We start from the raw sequence: 23,916 nt of genomic DNA, 5'->3' as shown, positions 1-23,916 counted from the left end.
AAACATGGCTAAGTAACTTGCCCAGGGACACAGAGCTAGTTAGTATCTGAGATAAGATTTGCACTCAGGAAGATGATTATAGGCTTACTGTTCTATCTAATGCACCTATCTAATACCTTTAAATAATTAGAACTATCTAATTATACAAATACTTAGAGCTATCCAAAAGTGAAATGGGCTATCTCAGGGAATAATGGGTTTCTTTTGACTGGAGGTCTTCTTCAGACATGTTGAACAGGAATTTGTAGAGGGTATTTTTGTTTCTAGGTGAGATTGACATGACCTCTGATGGCTCAAATGCTGTGATTTTATGACCTCAGCCTGTGTTCCAGACTATGATACCGACCTCACAAAGGGAGGTAAGGGAAACTGTTTCGCTTGGCATTTTGTTTTCACAGTACCTTGGACCCCCTCTTCGGGGAGAAAGTGGAACAGCTAGTACTAGATCCTGGAGCTATGTTATTTTGGCTGCCTTGTTTTTTAATGTCTCATGAGCAACTATTAATACTCTGTCCTACTGACCTCTCCTCCAGAGAGGCAACTAGGACAAGACCTCCCTCTTCTTTTTGTGTCTGGGAAGGACTGGACCTTGGACAAGCATAGAAGGGAGACAAGAGACAGGAAGGACTAAGCCTGTTCTAGGTTCCTGAGCCTAAGCTCCATAGGCTAAGGCACATCGGAGAGAGCTCTCTCTATGGAAGATCCAATTCTAGAGGTACCAGCTAGAAGTCCAGAACTCTTCTCTATGAGAAATAAGAATACAGAAGTGGAAAAATGGAGATGAACCGTGAACGGCTGGAGGTCTTTAGGGTAAGCGAAAACAGATGGGTAAATGAGAGTTGTTGGACTTAGATATTTCTTGCAAGACCTTTGTGACCTTGTACATGGAGGAAAGTCTGGAAAATAGAAGCAAATTATAGTTATATCTCCATTATGTTTAACAGATATGAGTAGTTTAAAAAAAAGGATAACAAAATGAAAATAATTTTTACCCAAGTACACAAAAATAGGGAGGATTCAGACAACTGCTTAGGAAACAGATTTGGATTGTAGACCTTTCACTGATTGAAAAACATATCCTCAGTGCTTTTGTCTGTAAAATAGGGCTAGTAATCTACTTACCACATAGCATTATCATAAGGATTAGATGAGATAATAGATGTGTTAGTGGTTTAGAAAGTCTAAAGTTTCTACAAGTGTGAGATATTATTATTATTAAAGGGTGGGTAACCAGAATTTCCAGTCCTCTGGTCCCCTGGACCTGTAGAAAAAAAAAGGGGTATGAGAATTGTTCAGACATGTAAGAGATGACTGAGGGGAATTAGGTCTTAAGTATTCTATCTCTGAGGAGGGTAATGATCTGGATAGGGTGAAGTCAGGTCATAAAAAAAAGGAACTCTTCTTAAAGGGAGACTTCTCCTAGACAGTAAAAGACTATGGGGATGGGGTAAAGGGGTTTTGGGCTCAGAATTTTAGGGATGTGATTTCACTAGGTAAACAGAAGGGTTCAGTGATGAGGTTCAGCTGATTGATAAATTCTGTGTGTGGTTCTCCATTTTCCCCTTTGGTAGTATAGGTGACCTAGTCTTCTCCCTCTAGATGATCTTTAGTGATCTTCTTTGGACAGATGGCCCCATAGTTTGTGAACCTCCATCTCCATCACACCTCAACTCAATGCCCATGTCTGAGCAAAGGTCTAGTGTTTTCCTGGGATGAAGCAAATCTTGGAAAGGGGCTGGGGAGGAGGATCCCCTGAACTGAAAGCTTTTGTGGGGGGAGAGGGTATAGTGGAATCACAGATCTTTAGGAAGGATTGAAGGCGATACTGTCTCGAGGCAGAGGCATGCATAGACAAAATATGTTCTCCAGATTGCTATCCAGCCCCCTGGTTTACTAGTGGGGAAAGGGAATAGGGAAGGGGAATTGAAGAGTTAGCAGTTTAGCAACAAGAGAGGTTGAGGATATATTAAACAGAGGACTTACTGCCCATGAATGGGGAAGACATTGAGGGAAGACTATTTCATTCAACCCCTATCCCACAGACCAAGACCTGGGGTCATTTTCTATTAGCCCCAAGAGCCCAAACTTGTTTCCTCCCTATCTTTATATCTATTTTTGGAGGTGAATTTCCCTGTCTTAGGCCTGCATTTAGACAGGTCAGCTGAGGGGATGAAGCTTGTGGAGAGCCTAGAAAAGAATCTGGAATATAATGTGTGCGTGTGTGTGTGTGTGTGTGTGTGTATGTGTTTAGAGTCTGGTATAGAATTTAGGGGGGGAGATGGAGAGAGAGTGGTTCTAAGCTGATTCCCTAGCATGCTTGGGAATGTCTTTCTCATCTGTGCAATAAGTTTCCTAGAGGACAGCTCTCCCAGGAGACCATTAAGTTTTTGCTCAGAGATGGATAAGTAATGAGCTGGAAGTGGGATGGAGTTGAAGATACCAGAGACTCTCCACGGGCTTTCAACTTAATATTGTTCCTTTTCTTTTTTCTGTCCTTGCAGGTTGGGAGTAGATTCAACATGGAGCCTAACACTCAACCAAGACGGTAAGTCTCTGTATTAGCCCTCATCTTCATCTTACCCTCTCCTTCCCCCTTCACTTTTCATCATTTTGAGGACTGCAAGGGGAAGGGTACTTTTCCTAATAGCTGGTTAGACAGCCAGATGGTTTAGTAGGTAGAGCACTGGATTTGGATTCATGAAAACCAGAGTTCAAATCCTGTCTCAGACACTAGCTATGTGACCTTGGGCAATTCATTTAATCCTTCTCAACCCTTCTCTATAAGATGTGGATAATAGTATCAGAGACTACTTCCTAAAGCTATTGTAAGGATTAAATGAGATAATAAATGTAAAGTGCTCTTCAAACCTCAAAGCAATAACAAGAATGTGAACTATAATTACCATCTGTTCTATGGGACACCAGTCTCTCTTTTCCATGAATTTTAACCTTCCCTGAAAGAAAAAGAACCCATGTTGGCCCCTCTCCTACTTGCATTCTTTTCATCTTTCTTATTCTCCATTCCCCCTCTTAGCTTAGTCACATGTTTTTTAACTGAATTGTTATAGTATCTTTTCACTGGGAGTGAATCTTTCTTCTCCATTCAGACTATTAGTGCCCTCAGGATAAGGATTAGGTCTGTCTGTTCTGTTGTCTTACCCAAAGAGTAGCAGAAAGTGGGGTTAGGTAAACAGAAGGGTTCAGTGATGAGGTTAAGTGATTAATTATTCAGCTGATTGATAAATTCTGTGTGTGGTTCTCCATTTTCTCCTTTGGTAGTATAGGTGACCTAGTCTTCTCCCTCTAGATGATCTTTAGTGATCTTCTTTGTACAGATGGCCCCATAGTTTGTGAACCTCCATCTCCATCACACCTCAACTCAATGCCCATCTCTGAGCAAAAATCTAGTGTTTTCCTGGGAGAATTATCTTCTAGGAAACTTCTTACACAGATGAGAAAGACTAAGGCTTGCCGAAGATATAGGCTCTTAAGATTATAAATGTCATTTTTTGGAGGAAGAGTTGTCCAATAGACAATTTAAGCTCAAGTCCAAAAGTGAGTCCCTCATCACCTCAAAGCCTGTCCCTCTTCTCAAGTGAATTAACAAATATTTATTAGGTCCCCCCATACTATAGGTAAATAACCACCATCTTCCTTAAAAGCTTAAATGAAAAACTAATCCTCCATGAGACCTCTTCAGATGCCTTCCAGAAAACATGGAATCTCCAAGTTGGAAATTTGCCTTGGGGGGATATCTAGACTAATTCATATGTTTGTTTGTGTGTGTGTGTGTGTGTGTGTGTGTGTGTGTGTGTGTGTGTGTGTGTGTGTGTATCCTCTATAGCATGCACAAAAAATATATTTTGAATTTCCTGAAAATTTCTGGTGAGGGCACCTCCTGAGGCAACAGCTTAACTTTTGTATAGTTGTTAATTTGCCACCTAGAAATTTGATAAGGGTACCACTGATGCCTTTATCTGGGTCATTGATAAAAATAGCACAGAACCAAACACATCTCCCTCAACTCCTCCAATAGATACCTCCTTCCAAAATAACATCAAGATATTGGGTATGATCATTCAACTAGTTCAAAATTCATATAAAGTTACTGGCATCTGCCTCCCTGACCCTTTCTCTAAGAATAGCCATATCACACTTAATCAAAACCTTTGCCAAAGACTAGAAATGATTGCCATCAAAAATTGCTTCCTCCTTTGCCACATTTCTCCCAACTTGAGGAATATTTATTGTTGTTGTTTTATTATTTAGTTATACCCTACTCTTCATGACCCCATTTGGGGTTTTCATGTCAAAGATATTGGAATTGTTTGCCATTTTTTTCTCCAGTTCATTTTATAGATGAGGAAACCGAGGCAAACAAAGTTAGATGATTTCCCCATAGTCAGCCAGCTAATATCTGAGTTTGGATTTGATTGTAGGTCCTCCTGATTCCAGGGCATTTAGCTGTTCAGTTTTGTGTCTTATTTCCTCTGTGATGTTGTGAACCTTTCAAGATAGGGAACTTTGTCATTTGCAGTGCCCTATTCTGTTCTTCAGAACTTTTGTGATTCATCCATCTCACTGACATCAGTAACTCCCCCAGTTGTATAGAGCTTCTGCTCATCAAGTGGATCTCTTGTACATGCCTTCCATAAACTTCTCTGGGGTAGATGCCTTGACCTTTCATGAATACCAGTGCAACTCCTCAGAACATTTGTGGTTTGTCTTTCTTAGTATCTCCAGTGCTTAATATTCAGCAGATGCTTAATAAATGCTTGTCAACTTAAACTTGATTGTCTCTTGGCCATGCCTTGCTCTTGATGCATAGCTGGCCTGCATCCTTTTCTAGTAATGCACCTCTTTGATAGTTTATGCCACTTCATTTGTATAATTCATCTAAGGTCACACCATGTGCCTCATCACCTGCATCTTATGTGACCTTCTTTTAATATTGTATTCCCTGATTCATAGCAGTACAGCTTTACTGGAAGAATATTATTGTTACAAAGGTGGACTCTTGTTTCAGGAAGGAAGTTGAAAACATTAAAAAACACTGCACAATTTCCCAGATGCCATCTAAGTCCCCTTCCTCTCACTGTTAATTTTGGGCCCAGCTCTTGCCCTTTTGCAAAGATCCTCTAACATGTGTATTTTGTTGTCCCTTGAGAGGAAGGATATCGTCATGGATAGAGAGCTGACTTCTAAGCTTGAAAGGACTGGGTTCAAGTCTCACCTGGGACTTAAACTGACTGTATCCCTGAACAATTTTCAGTCTCTTTAAATTGTCTAGGAAGTGTTGTTCTGACTTGGGAATTCCATATTTCTCATAGCTGGATAAGTTATTTATTCATGTCTTATTGTTGGTTGTTGTTTTGTTGATTAATTTTATCCTACTCTTGGTTGATCTCCTTTGGAGTTTTCTTGTCAAAGATATTGGAGTTATTTGTCATTTCCTTCTCCAGCTTATTTTACAGATGAGGAAACTGAGACTAACAGGGTTTGGCAAGTCATCTAGACTTGCCAAAGGTCACAGAGCTAATGTCTGAGGCTGGATTTGAATACAGGTTCTTCTACCTCCAAAGCATGATCTAGTGCTCTGTTTCATGTCCTGTATTATAACAGATCAAGTAGGTGTTAAAATGGATAGGATGCTGAGCCTGGTAATGTGGTTATTGATATTTTCTCCCATCTTTTTACAGTGAATTTTCCTAGGGATTCCCTCCTTTTTCAGAGGCATCCAGAGAACTGATTCCTCAACATTTTTGAAATTATTTTGTTTCATGGGCCTCTACCATGTGTATTTGTTCTGATCCATATGCTTGTCCCATCTTTGTTTTTGTTTGCTTATATCTTTCTTTGCTTTTAAACACCATTTCTGTTTCCCTATGTACCATATCTGAGACTGTGCTGAGAGTTAGTATGGCAGTTTCTTGATCCTAGTAGAAAGAATGTTATAAAAATCTTTTCCATTTGTCATAGTTGCTGTTTTCCTTCCAGCTTTATCATTAAATGTTCTGGGACTGATTTTCTCTCTTGCTTAGCTTTCAGTAAGCTGATTTTCCTCTTCACCATTTCTTTTATGAAACATCATAATCTTATACTAGTTTCCTTCATGAGATTTTATAAATAACTTTATTTTCTAAATTGACAACTAAAATAAAGAATGTACCTTATGGTTCCTAACTTAAATATTGGTTGAATTGAATCAGTTTGTTAATGGCATCATTCATCATTGTACCCTGGAGATGGCTATGTCAGTAGAACACAATCTCAGTTAAAACCAGTTAAAAAGGTTTGGTTTTGGGGGTCAGCAGAGACTAGAACAGTATAGGTAGCTTTGAGATTCATCAGCCTAGAAATGGTAATTAAATCCATGGGAGCTGATTAGTAGTATAGAGAGAAAAGAAAGGAGAGAAGAGGAGAGGGGGAAGGGAGGGGGAAGGGGAAAGGAAGAGGAGGGGAAGAAGAGAGGAGGGGCAAAGGGGGAGAGGAGAATAGAAGAAAGATGGGGATGGGTGAGAGGAGAGGATAGGAGGAGAGGAGAGAAGAGAGGAGAGAGAAGAGAAGAATGGAGGGGAGAGAAGAGAGAAGAGAGGGGAGAAGAGAAGAGAGGGCCTTCCTGTGGAAGGGTTAGAAGGAGTGATCTGGAAAAGGATCCAGCAAAGGAGACTGAGGAGTGGTCTGATAGGTAGAAGGGCAACTCAGAGAAAATTGTGTCCTGAAAACTTAGAGAAAAGAGAGTATCAAGGAGAGGAGAGTGATCAACAATGTCAAAAGTCAAGAAGAATGAGGATTGAGGAAAAGGTCATTGGATTTGCCAATTAAGAGATCACTGAGGTTCCTTTGGAGATAGAAGCTTTGATGGGATGATGAAGTCAGAAGCTGAATTGTAAAGAATTAAGGAGTGAGAAGAGAAGGTTCAAAACCACTGGGCTGTATCAGATATGATCAAGTGTGAGAATGTTCATCACCGAGTGGAAATCGACAGCTTTTCAGAGAGGAGGTGGGAGATTAGGCAGGAGACACCAGTGTAACATGAGATGGAAGCTCATGGTCAGATGGCCAGGCAGTCAGATAGAAGACCTTGTTTCACTACTACCATTCCCTCTGAAGGCTGGAGTGGAGAGTAGGCAGATAATGTTAACCTACTGCTAAACAATTTTCCTCTTCCTCTTCCCCAAAGGGACTGGCACAGCAGAAAGAGGGAAGGTCAAAGGGAAAGTAGCTCTTTTCACACTGGAGGCTCTCCAGATCTTGGGTAGGAGATCAGACTGGCAGCAGGGGATGGAAATTGCACCAGCGAAGGAAATCATGCCTGGACACTCAGTAAGAGGAAGGTCTTGCTTCTCTTCTCACCTGAGGCTGGATATCAGACATGTACAAGAAGAGGAAGGTCTCACCTACCCTGGGGTTGTGAATTGGAACAGATGGAAATTTCTTGATCTTCATGTCATTCCTTATCATTGCCCTACATCCCATAAGGGTTAGGTTTCTTCCCTTTAAAGATATTCTTGCTCCCAGCACAGCAACCATACAACTGTATTGTAAGCTCTTACTTTATCTGCCTCTTCCAGACTTCACCTCTTTTTTTGTTATATCTTTTGTTGTTTTTATGTATTTGAATATTTTATACTTTTTTGTTTTTTGGTAACCCATGGTGCAGAATCCTGAACTCTTGGCTCATATAGACAAGGTCTAGTCCTAAAAGCACTTTTTCTTTGGTTTATATTGTTCTTACTTGGAATTTATCCTGGGAAATAGCAGAATACAGATTGTGTATTGTGTATTGTATTGTATATATTGTGTATCTTGTAGTTATGGATAAAGGTCATCATTTCCCATAAAAGCATGCAGGGTAAATGTAAATGAAGGGTTCAGGACAGCTTTGATTTCACCTCAAAGGAAATGAACTTAAAGAAACCACCTTATAGGGGTGGCTAGGTGGCGTAGTGGATAAAAGCACTGGCCCTGGAGTCAGGAGTACCTGGGTTCAAATCCGGTCTCAGACACTTAATAATTACCTAGCTGTGTGGCCTTGGGCAAGCCACTTAACCCCATTTGCCTTGAAAAAACCTAAAAAAACCACCACTTTATAAATAGACTTGCAATTGTCCATAAACTCTTACTATTCATCTTCTTCCTCAGTGAGTTCCACTTTCCCTTAATATCTTGCATAATCCCCACCAGACTCATCATGTTATTCTGTAGTTTGGACCTCACTCTCTCCCCTGAAGGAACTCCTTGATATTTCAATGAATTTCTCTGCTGTTGCATAGAAACAATATGAGGAGTTGATTTTTCTTTACCTTTTTTTTTTGCTTTTTTGCAAGGTAATGGGGTTAAGTGATTTGCCCAAGGTCACACAACTAGGTAATTATTAAGTGTCTGAGGTTGGATGTGAACTCAGATCCTCCTGACTTCAGGGCCAGTGCTCTATCCACCTAGCTGCCCCAACCTGATTTTTCTTAGAAAGGAAATACACTTGAGAGAAGAGTGTATTTGAGAGAGGCAACTTCTTTAACATCACATCTGCACAAATAATTTACTGTAATAATAGAGGGAAAAGTCCTGGTCCTTTTCTTCTCTGTGTCATGGCTTTACTCCCTTGTCCCTACTCCATCAGCATCAGGGGTTATATGGGTAATTCTCTCTTCTCTCCAAGGGAGAGCTTGAGAAGATCCTCTTGTTTGTACTGACTTCTTCAGATCCATAGACACTCAGACTTGAGATTTCTTATGAAGCAATCTCTTAAGGTTGATACTGGCTAGAAGCCTAGATTCTGTGATCACTGTGCCTAAGAAATCTTCACCAGGACTCCAACTATCATTGCTCAGGCACTTCTCTCTTAGATCATGTGAGAAAAGAAAACCATGACTATTTCTATGGTTAGGTGGCTCTTGGGGGTGAAGGGGGGATTTCCCAACCCACTCCCATGTCCACCTGCTATTCTCTCAGGATTATTTCTGAAGGAAATGAGGAAAAAGGCAAAAAAGATCCTGAATTCTTGATGGGACATACTTTTATAGGCTAGTAAAAAGGGGTGAATCTGACTAGAGTCCCATCTTTCTAAGAGTCAGAACTAATTTGCTTTAAGGGCAGCCCTTTCAGTGGAGTCACCCTTCAGGAGGTGCCAAGTGAGCAGATCCAAAGGGAACAGTTTATCTTGGGGGCAATCATTTAAGACCTAATCAAGTCATTAGTCTTCTCAACATGGTGCCAGTGGACATGTCCTCTCTCCATTGGAAGGTATAGCTGCCAAGGCCAGCTCCTGTCACTTCTAAATGGTGCTCAACTATCTCTCAGAACCCATGTACAACTGCTGTCCACACGAAAATGTTCTCCACTTCGGTCTTTGGGTTCAGATCCCCGAATCCTCAGAGCCATGAGACTTTCACTGTGGCGATATGACTGATTCCAGAGTGTTTGACAAGAGCCTTTGAGAGATTTCTCTTTTCTTTGTGAAGGGCAGGGCAACCCCTGTTTACTGTTAAAAGGTCTGTTAAAAAAAGATCATACTGATGATTAGTCCACCAAGAGACAGGTTTGGATATACCAGGATGTCAAATTCTCTCATCAGAAATCACATGCTGGTGCTTCTCTGGCATTGATGGTGCTCCAAGATGCCTCCCTGATACTGGAGGAAGAGAAATCAAATCAAGGGTCAAGAGACTCCTTTAGCATCCAGACCAACACTGATAATCCTATTTCCTATCAGATTAGGAAATGGGATGGAATTGTTCTAGAAAAGGCAAGGGAGAAGGATTTCTTGAATAGCATATCCCTCTCTATAATAAATATAATTGTGCAAACTTCAATACCTAAGGATAACTATTATGAAAGTAATGACAAAACATCCCCCTTTGGGAAGCTTGTAATTTCCCCCTAAAAAAGGCTCATCATAAAGAAAAAGAAAAAAAGAAAAAAAAGGCTTATCACTTTGTGTGTTCACTGAATCTGATTGAGAGGAATTCTCAGATCAATTCATTTTTTGTTAGATATTAATTAGACTTATGAAATTGTATTTGTCTCTTTTGATGTTTCCCCTTTTCTTCTTCATGAAAATCATTTATGACCTCTGCCATATCCTAGCCTCTATGATTCTATTGTCAATTATCCCTGTTCCTACATTCACTTGTGAGAACAAACACTTAATCAAAGCCAAGTACAAATGATCTTTTGTTTAGTAGACACTTTTGGATCATCTGTGCTTCTGGTCTTAATCCATTAGTATGGACAATGGAGATCAAGACTAGTATCTCACTGGACTCCCTTAGTTAGGCACGGATGCACTGAGGTCTCTCTGAGAAGTCAGGGCTATTTGCTGAACACAGTTTTTTGGAGTAACTGTTACTCTTCACAGTCTTTTGTCACTTAATTAAATCTCAGTGATGTTTACATTGAATGTCAAGGTTTGTAGAACTCATCATTGATTGCAGAGACCACCTTGGCTCTGACTCCCTTCTCCACTCCCAACCACACACACACACGTGTGTGTGTGCAACAAATTTTTGCTTACCACAGAGCCCATAATTTCTGAGGATTGACCCCCACCTTTTTTTCCCTTCTAGGTGTTTCCCCTATATCATTTGAGGTTTTGCTCCCCTAGTTTAGCTTGGCTGTTGCCATACTTTCTGCTCAGTCTTAACCTTGTTTAGCCATTTCAGTTGTGTCTGACCCCAGTGAGGTTTTCTTGGCAAAGATACTGGAGTGATTTGCAGTTTCTTTTTCCAGCTCATTTTACAGATGAGGGAATGAGGTAAACAGGGTTAAGTGTGCCCAGGGTCACACAATTTAGGAAGTGTCTGAAGCCAGATTGAACTTCAGAAGATGAGACTTTTTGACTTCACACTATCCACTATGCCACCTGGGTGCCCTCCATCTTAACCCTTTTGTCAAATGGGCATTGTCAAAACTTTTCCTCCTTAGTGCAGCCCTATGCCATGCAAACTGGAGGGAGGTAAATCCTGCCTAGGCCCCTGAGACTGTCTGTCCTTTATTTTTTTTCCCATGAATTTTTGCTGCTCTTTCCTGAGGCTGTTGGACAACAGAGCATGAGTTGGGGGGAGAGGTTAAGCTTTAACCTGGTGGATGCAGGGCAGAAAAGAGTTTAAAAGGGAGACTGCGAGGGCAAAGAGCACCAATGCAGGATCTGGACCTAATTCCTGCCCCATCCTCTCCACCTATCTTTCTCACTCTCTTTCTGCCTCCCCAGCGCTCAACCCAGAAATCATTCCTTAAGGAGACGAAAAACATCTAGTGATACGATGCAGCGCATGCAAGGAGTTTTACGGGGAGACGCGATGAGAGAGTTCTTGGCTGAATTCATAAGCACATATGTCATGATGGTGAGAGACCAGCATGGAAGGGGGGGAGCCGTTCCTACTTACTGTTGCATATATCTGGGCTGGGGGGAGGGGGGCCCTCCTGCTCGGAGCTAAAGAGGGTGTGCGACACTTTGACTCTAGAGAAAATAGCCATTCTCTTATCTCCAATGAGGAGAGAGGGTTTAGAAGGATGGGAAAACAAGATGAGACTGTGGGTACTGGCTCTAGAGCTCCAATGAGAGAAAGGAGCCTCAGGGGAGCCGGGAGCCCTAGGTTCCTTCTCTTTGGTATTTTTGGAAAGAAGGTGATGGTGGTGAGGAAGGGGAGAACCAAGTTCAGTCTAATGAAAAGTGGGATAAGGCATAATTCCTGCTCAAGGCAAGCTCAAAATCTAATGGAAAGACAAGACCCAGGCGTAGGAAATAGAGAATACAGCAGGCTAATATGTGAGCATAGGCTACCCCTCTAGGAGTTCTGAGAATGGAAAGGTTGGGATGACTGGGGGAATAGTATTGGAGGGCTTCCCCAAAGAGTTGAAACTGGAGTTAGCTTGAATGAATCAAATGCAGAGCTTTTATTTATTTATTTTTTAAAGATTTGCATCGTGTTGTTTATTTTGTTTTTTTATTTTATTAAATGTTAATATATATATATTATTAATCTCTAGTATAAATCTGTAAGTCATTGAATCTTAATCAAATTTTAATTTATTTAATTTAAATTCATTTAATTTAATTAAAATTTCATTTTTTTAACTTCTGAGGGCTGACCCTCCTCCATCTTTTTTTTCCTCTCTCCTAGATCTCCCCTATATTATTTTAAGATTTGCTTCCCTACTTTTACTTCCCTATTGAACAACTTTTTTTTCATTATTGGTAATATGTGTGAAATAAACAGCACATTTTATCTAGGCTATTCCAATAATGCAAAAACCATCCAATGTCTAAAGAATAAAACAAATTCAACAATTATTTCAAAAAGTTACTCTTAATTGTATTTGAATTCTGAATTGTATTTGAACCTGTAGTATTTACAAAAATACAAAATATTTAGATGAACAAATGGGGGAATAAGGGCCTTCTTAGTAAAGGAAAGATCATGAGCATAAAGGTCCAAGCAGAAGAACATAAGATGAGAAAGTAAGGAGATTGACTTAAATTATAGTGGAGATTGATGGCTGGCAATCATTGGAATATAAGGTTGAAAAACTAGGTTGAGGCCAGACTGTAGAGGCCTATACTGGACTTTATTTGCTGGACAATGGGGAGAAGCCTATCTATTAGAAAGATGAGTCTGGTAGTTATATGAAAGATGAGTTGAGAAGTAGTCAGATTGGAGGATTGGACATTAGTTGATTTGCTACTGCAGTAATATGGTCAAAAGGTAATGAGGGTCTGGAGTAAAATGTGAATAGAAAAAGTGGGACTGATGAGAAATTTTTTCATGGAGAGGAATTTTTTTATGGAGATAGATTCACTAGGATTTGGCAACTGACTACTAGGTAGGAAGGATTAGTCAGAAGGAATAGTCAAGGATGACTGAGCATTCTGGTGTGGGTGACTGGTACTGTGACTATGGTGCCACCAATAGATCCAGAGAATCTAGAACAGTAGCTATTTGGTGAAAAAAATGATGATTATGGTATTGGACATGTTGAATTCCAGTCATTGGAAAATTCTAGATGGAAATGTCTAAGACATGGTTGGAAGTTCAAGGCTGAGAAGCTCAAGAAATGGGTTGAGATTGAGATTGATGAAGGAAAGAGTATAAGATAGAGGAGAGACATGACTGAGGATGAGGGCAAGATCCTGCAGAGTATTTCTATTCAGAGGTTGGAGGAGAAGGGGAACCAATAATAGAGATAGAAGAAAAAGAAATAGTTATTAGAGGGGAAAGAAAAAGGAAATATAAACTTAGAGCTGGAAGTAGAGATTGTCTAGTTGTTGAATAATAGAAATTTTATAGTTGAAAGTAATTTCAGTGATCATCTAGTTCAATTCAAAGGAATCCTTAACATACCATAACATCCTGAATGAGAGAATTCAGTCTCTGCTTGAAGACTTCCAAAGGAGAAGGAACCCACTTCGCCTATGGTAGGTAACCCATTCTACTTTTAGACAGATCAAATCATGAGATCTTTCCTGACTTCAAGGCTCAATCTACTTCTGCTTGTGATTTTGTCTTTAGGACCAACAGAACAAATACAAGCTGTCTTCCATGTGATCACCTCTCAAATACTATATACCTTCCTTTCCCCTTCCTTCCCCTCAACTTTTCCTCCCCTAATCCTATCTTGTCAGACTGAACATTTCCAGTTCCTTTTTAATAGATCATTATAGGACATGGATCCAAGGCCTCATCAAATGATCTTTCTAAGTTCTGGAGTCCTGAATTGGATCCAGTACTCCAGAAGTAGTCTGACCAGGATAGAATACAGAATGATAGTTACCTCCTTATTTCTGGAAATTCTGCTTCTCTTAAGGCAGACCAAGATCTCATTACTTTTTTCAGACTGTTGACTTATATCAATCTTGTGGACTACTTTAACCTTCAGGGTTTTTTTTCCCAGATTCATTGCTACCTAATCCCTCATTTTGTACTTTACAAATCAGAAAACTGAGTGGAGGTGACTTGTTAAAGATTCTACAGCTAATACTGCATTGAGGTTAATGAAGATGAGAAGAAGTGATTAGATTTGATGATTAGGAGGACCTTGATGATCTTGGAGAGATCAGTCCCATCAAAGTGATGAGGGGAAGGGATTGGGGAAGACATTACAAAATTTTGAAATGAGAAAACCTAAAGGTGGTTCAAGATAAAATTCACCATTCTACTACCATATTGCCAATAAAACCAGTCTTTCTTTTTAGCCCAAAACTAATGCCATCTGGGCCAAACCAGTACAACCTAGCTCTAAGAGATAGTCTAGGCAAATTGGGAGTTAATAGAGGACAGAAGACAAGTCTACCTAGTCTCTCCTCCCAAACCATATCAAAGGTCAGGGAAGCAACAGCATTGAACTTGGACTTAGGACTTATGAGTTGAATTGGAGTCTTTGTTCTTCACTGGCTCACTGTGTGACTTTGGATAAGTCATTTAATCTCTCTGAGCTTCAATATTATATGTAAGCACTATACAAATATTAAACATTATTAAATATAACATCTTAATATAGTGCATTATAATTCTCAAGTTATTTATGAACTAAATTCTATGACCCATTTAAAATAAGTCATTATCTTTTATGGGAAAGGATATGGTTGTCAACACCAATAAAAAAAACCAAACCACAAAGAGAAATGAAGATGGGGTTAAGCTAAGTGGTGCAGTAGATACCTTGAGTCAAGATGGACTTGAGTTCAAATCCAGCTTCAGATGCTTGACACTTACTAGCTGTGTGACCCTAAGTTAGTTACCAAACCCTAATTGCCTCACCAAAAAACAAACAAACAAACAAAAAACACAAAGAGAAAGGATATGGCAAATTATTGGACTAAGGAGAGAGGAAGTAAGAGACGGAAGAGACAAAGGAGTATTGGAGATGCATCCCACCCAATCCCTGGGTGAAGAGGGAGGGATAATGGTTTCTTTAATTTCTCAGCAAGAATAGGGGCTGTGAGAAAACAGAATGAAAAATGAAGGGTCTTGGACCAGGGAGAAGGGGCTTGGTAAGGAGGAGAAGGGGGAAAGGTGATTGTGGTAAGAGTTTAGGGCCTTATGATGGATTTAGAATGGGCCTTATAGTGGTGGGAGGCCATTTTTTTAGAGAAAGATTTTTTTTTCCCTTCCATGAGTGCATTCCCTCCAAATCAGTGTTCTTCAGTTCCATATACAGAAAGAGTGAGGTGTGTGTGGGGGGATGGGGTTAATGTCCCTAATATTCACTGGTCACTTTGGCAGGCATTGTTAGATAATGGATTGCATCTACTATAATTCTATAATTCCTTGAAATTTTTGCAAATGGTAGAAAAAATTCCCCTCCATCTCCTCTTTCCTTTTTGTGAATGATCAGTTGTGTTCAACTCTGTGACAAAACCGTGGGATTTTCTTGACAAATAAATTAGTGTGGCTTATCATTTCCTTCTCCCCCATTTTACAGTGGAGGAAGTGAGGCAAATAGGGGTTAAGTGACCATGGCTAGCAAACTCAGGTTTTCCTGAAGCCAAGCCCATTGTTCTTTATCCATTACATCATCTAGCTTCTCCCTCTTCTTCTTAAGGGTTACCTTAACCAGATAGGGAGAGGGAGAAATAGATTAGATAACCAGTCATCTCAACTCATGTTAAATCCTCCTGAAGATGAGGCTTATCAAGGAAATGTCTCTCTGGATCCAATCTTTCCTTTATTTTCTCCCAGATTTAAATCCTCTACTATTTTCACCAACAAGGGGAAGTTACTCATTGATATTAAAGAATTCCAGTTCCATGAGGGCTGTTAACCTTGGAACCACAGATGAAGATATACCTTTCATATCTGCATTTCTCTGATGCTATTTGGGGAAAAAAAGGAGATCCTCTCCCTTCTCTCTTTGCTTCTCAGTCTCATAAAAATCAGACTAGATTCTGTGATTTTTGTAACTGCCTAAACATACTGTTAACTGTTCATTTTTTTCACTTAATTTGAGAAACTACATCTCATCAAATTTATAGCTGCTTTAATGTTGAGGATTACTATTTAGAAGGGCAGAATTGGAATTCAAAAAAAAAAGGGCTTTTCAAGCTGTAATGATGAGCTGAACTTAAGAAGATGAAACTGAATTAGGGATAAATGTTGATGGAATGAATGGCCTTTTTCATTTCCTGGAAGATCATCTCCTATGTGCTTTCCCTTAAAAACTCTTCCTTATCCTCCTGCCTTGGTTGTGAGGATAGGGAGAGAGAACAGAGCATATAGAGGACAGAGTCAGTAGAGAAAAGTAACCTGGATTCAGAGTGGTCTGTAGAGGATGGGATTGATGAGAGATCACAGTGAAAACCTGTTTTGATATTCTAAGGGTATGGCAGACTGGTGATGGTCTCCCTTTTGGGAGACGTTAGGATGTTAGTGGGATGGATGAAAATGAGTATGAAGGCAACATGGAAGACAGTAAAGACTGACAAATTGCTTTCTGTGGGGGGGATGGGGGAGGGAAGTAAGATTGGGGGAAAATTATAAAACTCAAAATAAATAAAATCTTTAATAAAAAAAGAAGAGATATGCTTGGTGGATCACAATATTAACACAGTCAATGTTGAGCCGGGAGCTTTGATTGTCTGAATCAATTAAAAGTATGTTCATTGCCAAAAAAAAAATGAGTATGAAGGGAGGGAGGCAAGTCCTTCTGAAGTCAACTGTTTTTGCAACTGTCTAAGCTCACTTAATTTGAAAAACTACAATCTCATCAAATTTATTTTTGGGAGTCCACCTCTTGGGACTAGTGACTGCCCAAAAGCAGGACTAAGGAGCCTCACATTTTTGCTCTTCTCTTTTCGGAGGCAGGTGTTTGGTTTGGGGTCCGTGGCCCAGAAGGTTCTGGGAGGGGATGATTATGGAACTTACCTCAGTATCAACTTGGGATTTGGTTTTGGTGTTACCATGGGGATCTACCTGGCTGGGGGAATATCTGGTGAGTATCTGAAACATTAAATTCTGCCGCTAAAATGGGTTAACCCTCCTCTATTGACCCCCCCCCACCCCACCATATCCCTGCACTTAACCACCTTGTCTACATAAGCTTATTTCACTCTTTTTCCTCCAACATGAAAACATTTTCCTACATTCAAAGTAAGAAAAGAGTTCTGACTACGGACCTTTCAGTCCATCCCCCCCTAAAAATCACTTTTCATTGTAACTAATCATTCCTGGAACCCCACCACCATCTTCCTTCCTAAATTTCACTTCCAGACTCTCCTTCCCCCTCAATTTTTTTTGAAGGATCAACTCCTTCTTAAATTCCCTTCCCAACTTTCTTTCCAAGTCCTGAGGTCTATGTCACATGACCATTGGAAAAATGTCCCAACCCACTTGTCAATGTGGGCTGGCTGGACATTAGAGATGTATTTCAGAGCAAGCTCCTTTTCCCTCTCAAATTTCATTGCTTACTCTCTTTTCACTAGGTGCCCACATGAACAGTGCTATCACCTTTGCAAGTTGTGTGCTGGGTCAGTTGCCCTGGTGGAAGTTTCCGGTCTACACAACAGCACAGTTCATCGGATCCTTCTTAGCAGCCGCTACCATATATGGCCTTTTCTATCGTGAGTCACATACCTGTAATCTGGAGGTTCTATGGACAGAGCCTGAGTCTTAGTCTGATTGACATTGCAGATTTGAGCTGGGCTGGAAGATCTTGGCTCTGCTGTTAATTTTGCTGTGTGAACTAGGGCAAATTTCCTGATCCCTCAATTGTAAAATTAGGATTATTAGATTAGATGATTTTTAAATTCCCTTTAAACTCTGATATTCTAAATCATTTCCCAGCTCTAGATCTCTGTCTCCCTTTCCCTGAAATGGGTGGTATTGGGTATTATATGCTTGCCTGTCTCCCTCATCTTCTGCCCTGATATAAAGAAGGGTATTCTCTTCCTAAAAATAAACATTTCTGTTTGCTTCCTCCACTACCAGGTAGAAGCTCCCTGTTATATATTCTACATTTCTCAAGTCTTATCCCCCATGCTATGGGTGTAACATGGAAAAAAAAAATTACTCAGGTTACCTACAGTCTCATTTCCTTGTGGGCCATAAAGCCCAGTTTCTTAATTTGTTTAGAGGTTAGGGTAGGGGAAAGAGTCATAGGTACTAGACTCTTGGTTTCTATAGGTTCATAACTTTCAAGGTTAATCAATTGTGATTTTTTCAATCTCTCTTCCCAGAGGCCCTCATTCGGTACACAAATGGGAATCTGACAGTAACCGGACCACGAGCAACTGCAGGCATCTTTGCTACTTACCCTGCTTCTCACATGACTCTCTGGAGGGGATTCTTGGATGAGGTCAGTGGTGAGTGAGGGGCTCAGAGTCTAGATGGGGGAAGGGACAAGGTGGAGTGGAAATTAAGGGCACACAGGGAACCTTCAAGTGCTATAGGTGAGATCAAAGGCTCCTTCTAGATCACTTTCATACTTAAGAAAGAGAGGAGTCTCCTGGACCCAGAGAACCTTGACTGTATTCTCTACCATGTTAGTGCATCCACTGATATAGGATGGGGTCTGGGAAGAAAGAAGGCATTTAAGATAAAAGGAGAACTCTTCAGTTTCCCTCAGAACAAATCTTTTCAAGTGGAGGGCCAACTCTAATCTTTCCCCAACTCCCCTAAACATGTGTGCCCAGAGGTTATACTGCTGTCCATTGAATAGGATTGTCTCTATGTAAAGGCATACTTTTGGTGTGTTATGATGAGAAACCTCAAGAAGGCCTCTGGCCCTGAAATATCTTTCACCCATTTGCTTATCTGAAAATTGCTTAACTGAAAATTCTTCCTTTGGTTTCATTAATTTTCACAGGGGCATTGTTCTCTTTAAGATGCAAGTAAGGAAATGGAATTCAACAAAGATTTTATGTCTTTCCTTGTTTTGGGAAGATGAGAGGGAGCTTGGAGATCACATAGTCTTGACTTGGGGAGCTTACAGTATGGAAGGGGAGACAGGATTTGCATTCCCAGAATAAAGAGAGGACACTGCAGAATAGCATATCATCAAGAACCAGAATTTAGAAGTTTGGAAAAAATCAAAGAAAGAGAAAAATCAATGAGACTGTTTTGGGAGAAGTAACTCATAGCCAGGACTTGAGTTAGATTATGAGAACCATAGGTAGGATCTGGGCAGTAAGAGAGGAAGGGAAGGTAATTTCAGTAAGTCTCCTTTCTTGGGTCATCAATGTCCCATCCCCTAACTGTAGGTATCATCCAAGACTCTGGACTAGGAAGGAATGAAGGAAGGAAGGAAACAAGCATTTCTTAAACACCTCCTATGAGTTCAGGCCCTGTGCTAAATGCTTTAGAAATATTATCTCATTTGATCTCACCACAACCCTGGGAGGTAGGTGCTATTATTTTTATAGATGAAGAAACTAGTCAACCAACTAGTAAGTTCTTGTGTCAGGATTTGAACTCGGATCTTCCTGATCTGGCACTCTAGCCACTGTGCCACCTAGCTGCCTCCTCTTCTCTATAGTAGCACCAGAATGCCCTACCAACTCCTTTACCATCCCCTCAAGAGGCAATGTTTGGGCATCTAATTTCCACTCTTATTTTCCTTCCTCTTATGTCTTTGTTTAAAATACTTCTCATGGCTGAAGTGGCCTCTTCCCAATCCCTGTGGCTTCTTATTTAAATCCTTCCTTTTAAAACATTATTTTTAACATTGAATTTCCTCCCTCATGTGAAATCATACAAAACATACTTCCATATTTGCCATGTTGAAAAAAAACAAGAAAAATAAAGTGAAAAAATTGTGCTTCAAATATGCATTTGGACTCCATTAGTTCTTTCTCTGGAGGTGGATGGTATTGTTCATTATAAGTCCTGGATTGTTTAGAATAGATAAGTCATTCACAACTGATCATCAAATAGTTTTGCTGTTAACTGTGGACAATGTTCTCCTGGTTCTGTTCATTTCATTTTGTATCAGTTCATGCCTTTCCTAGATTTTTCTGAAACCACCTTCCCTTATTGAGACTGAGATGCCACCTCTTTCTAGAAGTTTTCCCTAATTCCCCCACTGGAAAGTGATCTCTCTCATAGCACATTTCTTTTGGGGGGGGAACAAAATGTGTGTCCTGACTTGTGATATTTCCCAGTGGGGAAATTCCCCCTAATAACGCATATCTTTTAATGTTCTACAACATATATTCTTAACCATCTGAAGGAAATGGCCCAGTGTCACACAACTAGTCCATGTGAGAGGTAGAATTTGAACCCAGGTCTTGCTGACTCTTAACACCATCTCTTGATCATGCTGTTTCTTATGGTAATACTAATAATTATATGGTAATACTGAAATTTATATAGTGATTTGCAATTTGCAACTTACCTACACAAGCTTATCTCATTTGATTCCCACAACAATCCTATGAGGCCAGGAGGGCAGATATTACTTTCCCCATTTTACAGACTGGGAAACTGAGGCTCTGGGAAGTGAAATGATATAATACAATTAATGATAAATAAAATGATATAATACAATTAATAGAAGAGATCTTACAGATCATTTTGCTCAATCACCTCATTATACAGATGAAGAAATTCTCAGTCCTACAAATATGAAATTATTTGCCCAAGGGGAGATAGTAAGTAGAAGAGCCAGAATTTAGTAAGTAGAAGAGCCAGAATTTGAACACAGATCTTTTGACTCTAGTTTTGATATTCTTTCCACTAAACCATAGCTGCCTCCTAGAATTATCATACTTCAAGTTTTATTATGTTTGTAAACTGGTCATCTTATACTAGATTTGTAAGTTCCTGTGTGTCTCATTTATTTTTTATCTCTAGGAGATAGCATGGTTTCTTGTATATGGTAAACATTTAAAAAATCTTCATGGAATGAACATATGAATGAATGAATGAATAAAAAAGCTGAATGAATGTTTACTTATGATGACTGATTATTTATATTGAGACTCCATCTTGAGCTTTTTGAACTCCCATGCCAAACCTTACTTAGCACATCCCTAGTGCTAAGGTAGTATAGCGGAAAATTTAGGTGGAAATGGTAACCCCTAATTTGCCAGGCAGCTTCTCCAAAGCCAGGTTCTTTTCCCAACAGGTGCTCAATGGGGTGAAGTTTCCTCTTTTTTGGTTTCCATAGCTATACTTAACCGGATTACTCCAGCTATGCTTGTTGGCCATCACTGACAAGAGGAACAATCCAGCTCCGCAAGGAATCCACGCTTTGGTCATAGGTGTTCTTGTGCTCACAATAGGATTGTCACTGGGAATGAACACTGGTTATGCCATCAACCCATCCAGGGACCTGCCCCCACGGATCTTCACGTGCCTAGCAGGCTGGGGCAATGAAGTCTTCACGTAATTCAATTTCATTCAGTTCAGTTCAATGGGACAAGCATTTCCTGAGTGATTTCCCCCCACCCCCCACATTCCCCCTTCCCTTCAACCCTTCAGCCCTTTGCTGAGAGTTTAAATTATTTTCTTATGGTATAACATGGCTCATGGATGCCAAAGACCACACCCAAGTCTTCTTGCCTCCAAGGCTGGTCCTCTATTCAGTTAGATACAGCTTTGATTTCTCTCAGCTAGACAGTACCCCACAATGACCTTGTTCATAATGCTCCTCTCATGTAAGGGACAATATAGAATAGATAATAGAGGACCAACCTTGGAGTCAGGAAAAACTAGGTTCTTGACAAGTATAGGCAAGTTATTAATGTCTCTATGCTTTCAGGTAAATTCTTTGAGCCTATAAAGAGCTTTTATGGTTTACAAATAATAATTTTAATTGGGAAAATAATAATTTTAAGATTTACAAAGTGCTTTGCATAAAATATTTGATCCTCAAAACAACCTGGGAGGTGTGGAGTACTATTTCTATTTTGTAGACTGGGAAACTAAGACCCAAGGGTCATATAGCTATTTTCAGTACAGCAAACTAGAATGGGTTCAAAGAAGCTTTGCTATGTAAAAGCCCTAATAGCTGGTCTGTGAAGATATAATATTTAAAAATAAACCTCCCCCAAAAAAGCTTGAACACCGCTCTGCCTTCAGTAGGGAGGCCTCTGTCCTTGGGATGCCATAGCTCAATCCTGGGGAACTCTTTGAGTGTGATACTGCCCAAATGCTAACTTGCAGGTCCCTTCATGATCAGGGCTGCTTGGCATTGTCTGGAGGGGAGAATTTGAGGTGTCTGGAATTGTCTTAATCTGGAATATTACTCAGAAGCAAATCAGTGGAAGAGGAAGTTACTAGATTTTTCATTCATTCAGGCCTTAAGTAGGTTAGGGAAGCTGTGTATGTAGGAGTTCATGAGTAGTAAGTTAAGTGTTCAATGTGCAGATTTTCTTAGGTAGGGCACTAAATCAAAGCCAGTCTGAGGGGATAAAGAAATACAACTCTCCTTGGTTATCCATATTGAAATTATGAATCAGCAAATGTGACCCCCCCCAACCCCCCAACCCCTGCTGTGTGGTGAGGAACACTTTCTCCTCTCTCCTCCCTTTTTCTGCATTTCTTTGCTCCAGAATGGTGAATTCTCCAAATGTTTCCATCCCAGTGTTAATGGCAAGACCTGGGAGCTGGCAGGCTTGATTTCCAATGCAAGCTTTGCTACTAGTTAGCTCTTAGTGATAAGACCTTAAGCAAGTGCTTTTGCTCTTTTCATCTGCATTTCCCTTCTCTGTAAAAAAGAGGGGGGGCATAGACTTAATTTCTTAACTTCCTCCCAGGTCTTATATGATTTTTATTTCTTCCCCACCCTGTGTTAAAAGTGGGTTGGAATTCTTCCATGTTGACGGCAATATGGGCCTTCATATTGCATAGCAAATTGAGGACTCTTGAGTGTATTGTGTTTGGTAGGGGGGGAGTCAAACATGATCTGGCTCCTGGAGACCCAGGTAGTCCTCCCACCTGGACCTCAGGCTCATTCTGGATTATCTCCTTTGCAGAGCCGGGGAGAACTGGTGGTGGGTCCCTGTGGTGGCCCCACTAATAGGAGCCCTCCTGGGAGCCATTATCTACATTATCTTTCTTGGAGCCAACATCAGACCTCCAACTGAAAATGCAGAGACATCTACGCCTAAACCTCAAGTCCTGCAGTCCATGAAAAAGAAGGTTATTGTACCTGCCTCGACTCATCATCCTATTACTCCCCTCTCCTCTCTATCAAGTATAGATTCTCACTCACCTCCTCCTGGTCCTCCTCTTCCTCCCTCTCTTCCTTCCCACCCCCTTTGCTATTTACATCCCCATCAGTATTCCCCTACACTCCTTAGATCCAAAATGCAAGAGGAAAATGAGGACACAAGTTTGTGACATGGAAACCAATAAAGGCAAGCTGAAGAAGTTTCTCTTTCTTGAGTGTTGTTGGGTTTAGACTCTCTCCCCCCAAAAAGCTGAACCCTAAAACTGCCTTCTTTTTTCTGCATCCTTCAGTCCCTTTCAGTCTTCCAACCAGGAGTTCCAAACTTGCAACCCCCAGACCCTTTTGGCCTGAGGAAATTCATCTTAAGATATTGCGGACTGAAAGAAAGCAAAGACTGAAACCAAAGGACTGAATCATAAGCATTAATTTTAGGGGATCAGAGTTGATTTCCCAACCCCTATTAAATTTCTGTAAAGTCAGTCAAGTTCTGTACCAATACCTCCATTAACTCTCCAATGGTAGAATTTGAGGCACTGTGGGAGGAGGCTAAAGGGAGACCCTGGAGATTGTAGATCCAGATTTAGAGCTTGATGGTCTAATGGGTCATTCAGTTCAACCTTCTCATTTTATAGATGAAACAAAGACCTGGAGAATTTAAGTGACCTGGTCAAGGTGTTCAAAGTTCAAAGTAGTCGAACCCAGGTTGTCAATTATCCAATTGAGATTTTGTACAAGGCAAGAGGTCTTCCAGGTCCAACTTCTTGATGTGACGTCTGTATAAAAGGTCCACCTTTACCATGACTCACC

The 23,916-nt window shown here is 40.3% G+C and overlaps 2 protein-coding genes across 6 annotated transcripts in view; one reads left to right on the top strand and one right to left on the bottom strand.

The window, feature by feature from the left end:
• The first annotated feature begins 407 nt into the window (after positions 1 to 407).
• Positions 408 to 23,313, top strand: LOC141502970 (aquaporin-7-like). Of its 5 annotated transcripts, none has more exons than XM_074208008.1 (10): positions 767 to 810; positions 2,502 to 2,545; positions 7,184 to 7,326; positions 11,213 to 11,345; positions 13,317 to 13,417; positions 16,799 to 16,929; positions 17,420 to 17,557; positions 18,173 to 18,291; positions 21,103 to 21,320; positions 22,913 to 23,313. In XM_074208008.1, exons 4-10 carry the CDS (start codon positions 11,265 to 11,267, stop codon positions 23,277 to 23,279), a joined length of 1,155 nt encoding a protein of 384 aa, XP_074064109.1. In that variant the 5' UTR covers positions 767 to 810; positions 2,502 to 2,545; positions 7,184 to 7,326; positions 11,213 to 11,264; the 3' UTR covers positions 23,280 to 23,313. The 5 variants fall into 5 exon arrangements, with proteins under 5 accessions (XP_074064106.1, XP_074064107.1, XP_074064109.1 ...); XM_074208009.1 differs by having other exon boundaries at positions 7,184 to 7,393; XM_074208005.1 differs by lacking the exon at positions 7,184 to 7,326 and having other exon boundaries at positions 408 to 810.
• Positions 20,351 to 23,916, bottom strand: part of LOC141502971 (tubulin polyglutamylase complex subunit 2-like) — a 50,182-nt gene continuing 46,616 nt past the window's right edge. Inside the window, exon 7 of the mRNA XM_074208014.1 lies at positions 20,351 to 20,425. Within this exon, the coding sequence (XP_074064115.1) occupies positions 20,366 to 20,425 (60 nt within the window). The 3' untranslated portion in view covers positions 20,351 to 20,365. The remainder of the gene's footprint in view (positions 20,426 to 23,916) is intronic.

The sequence above is a fragment of the Macrotis lagotis genome, chromosome X (assembly GCF_037893015.1).
Source record: "Macrotis lagotis isolate mMagLag1 chromosome X, bilby.v1.9.chrom.fasta, whole genome shotgun sequence".
NCBI classification, from domain to species: Eukaryota; Metazoa; Chordata; class Mammalia; order Peramelemorphia; family Peramelidae; genus Macrotis; species Macrotis lagotis.
This window is presented reverse-complemented; position numbering and strand designations above follow the sequence as displayed.

What these genes read in the sequence shown, in the direction of transcription:
- LOC141502970 (XM_074208005.1), top strand. Translation starts at nt 775, where the DNA reads ATGGAGATGAACCGTGAACGGCTGGAGGTCTTTAGG. An exon ending in AACGGCTGGAGGTCTTTAGG is followed by an intron (nt 811 to 2,501) that starts GTAAGCGAAAAC and finishes CTGTCCTTGCAG; the next exon opens with GTTGGGAGTAGATTCAACAT. An exon ending in TAAGCACATATGTCATGATG is followed by an intron (nt 11,346 to 13,316) that starts GTGAGAGACCAG and finishes GTGATCATCTAG; the next exon opens with TTCAATTCAAAGGAATCCTT.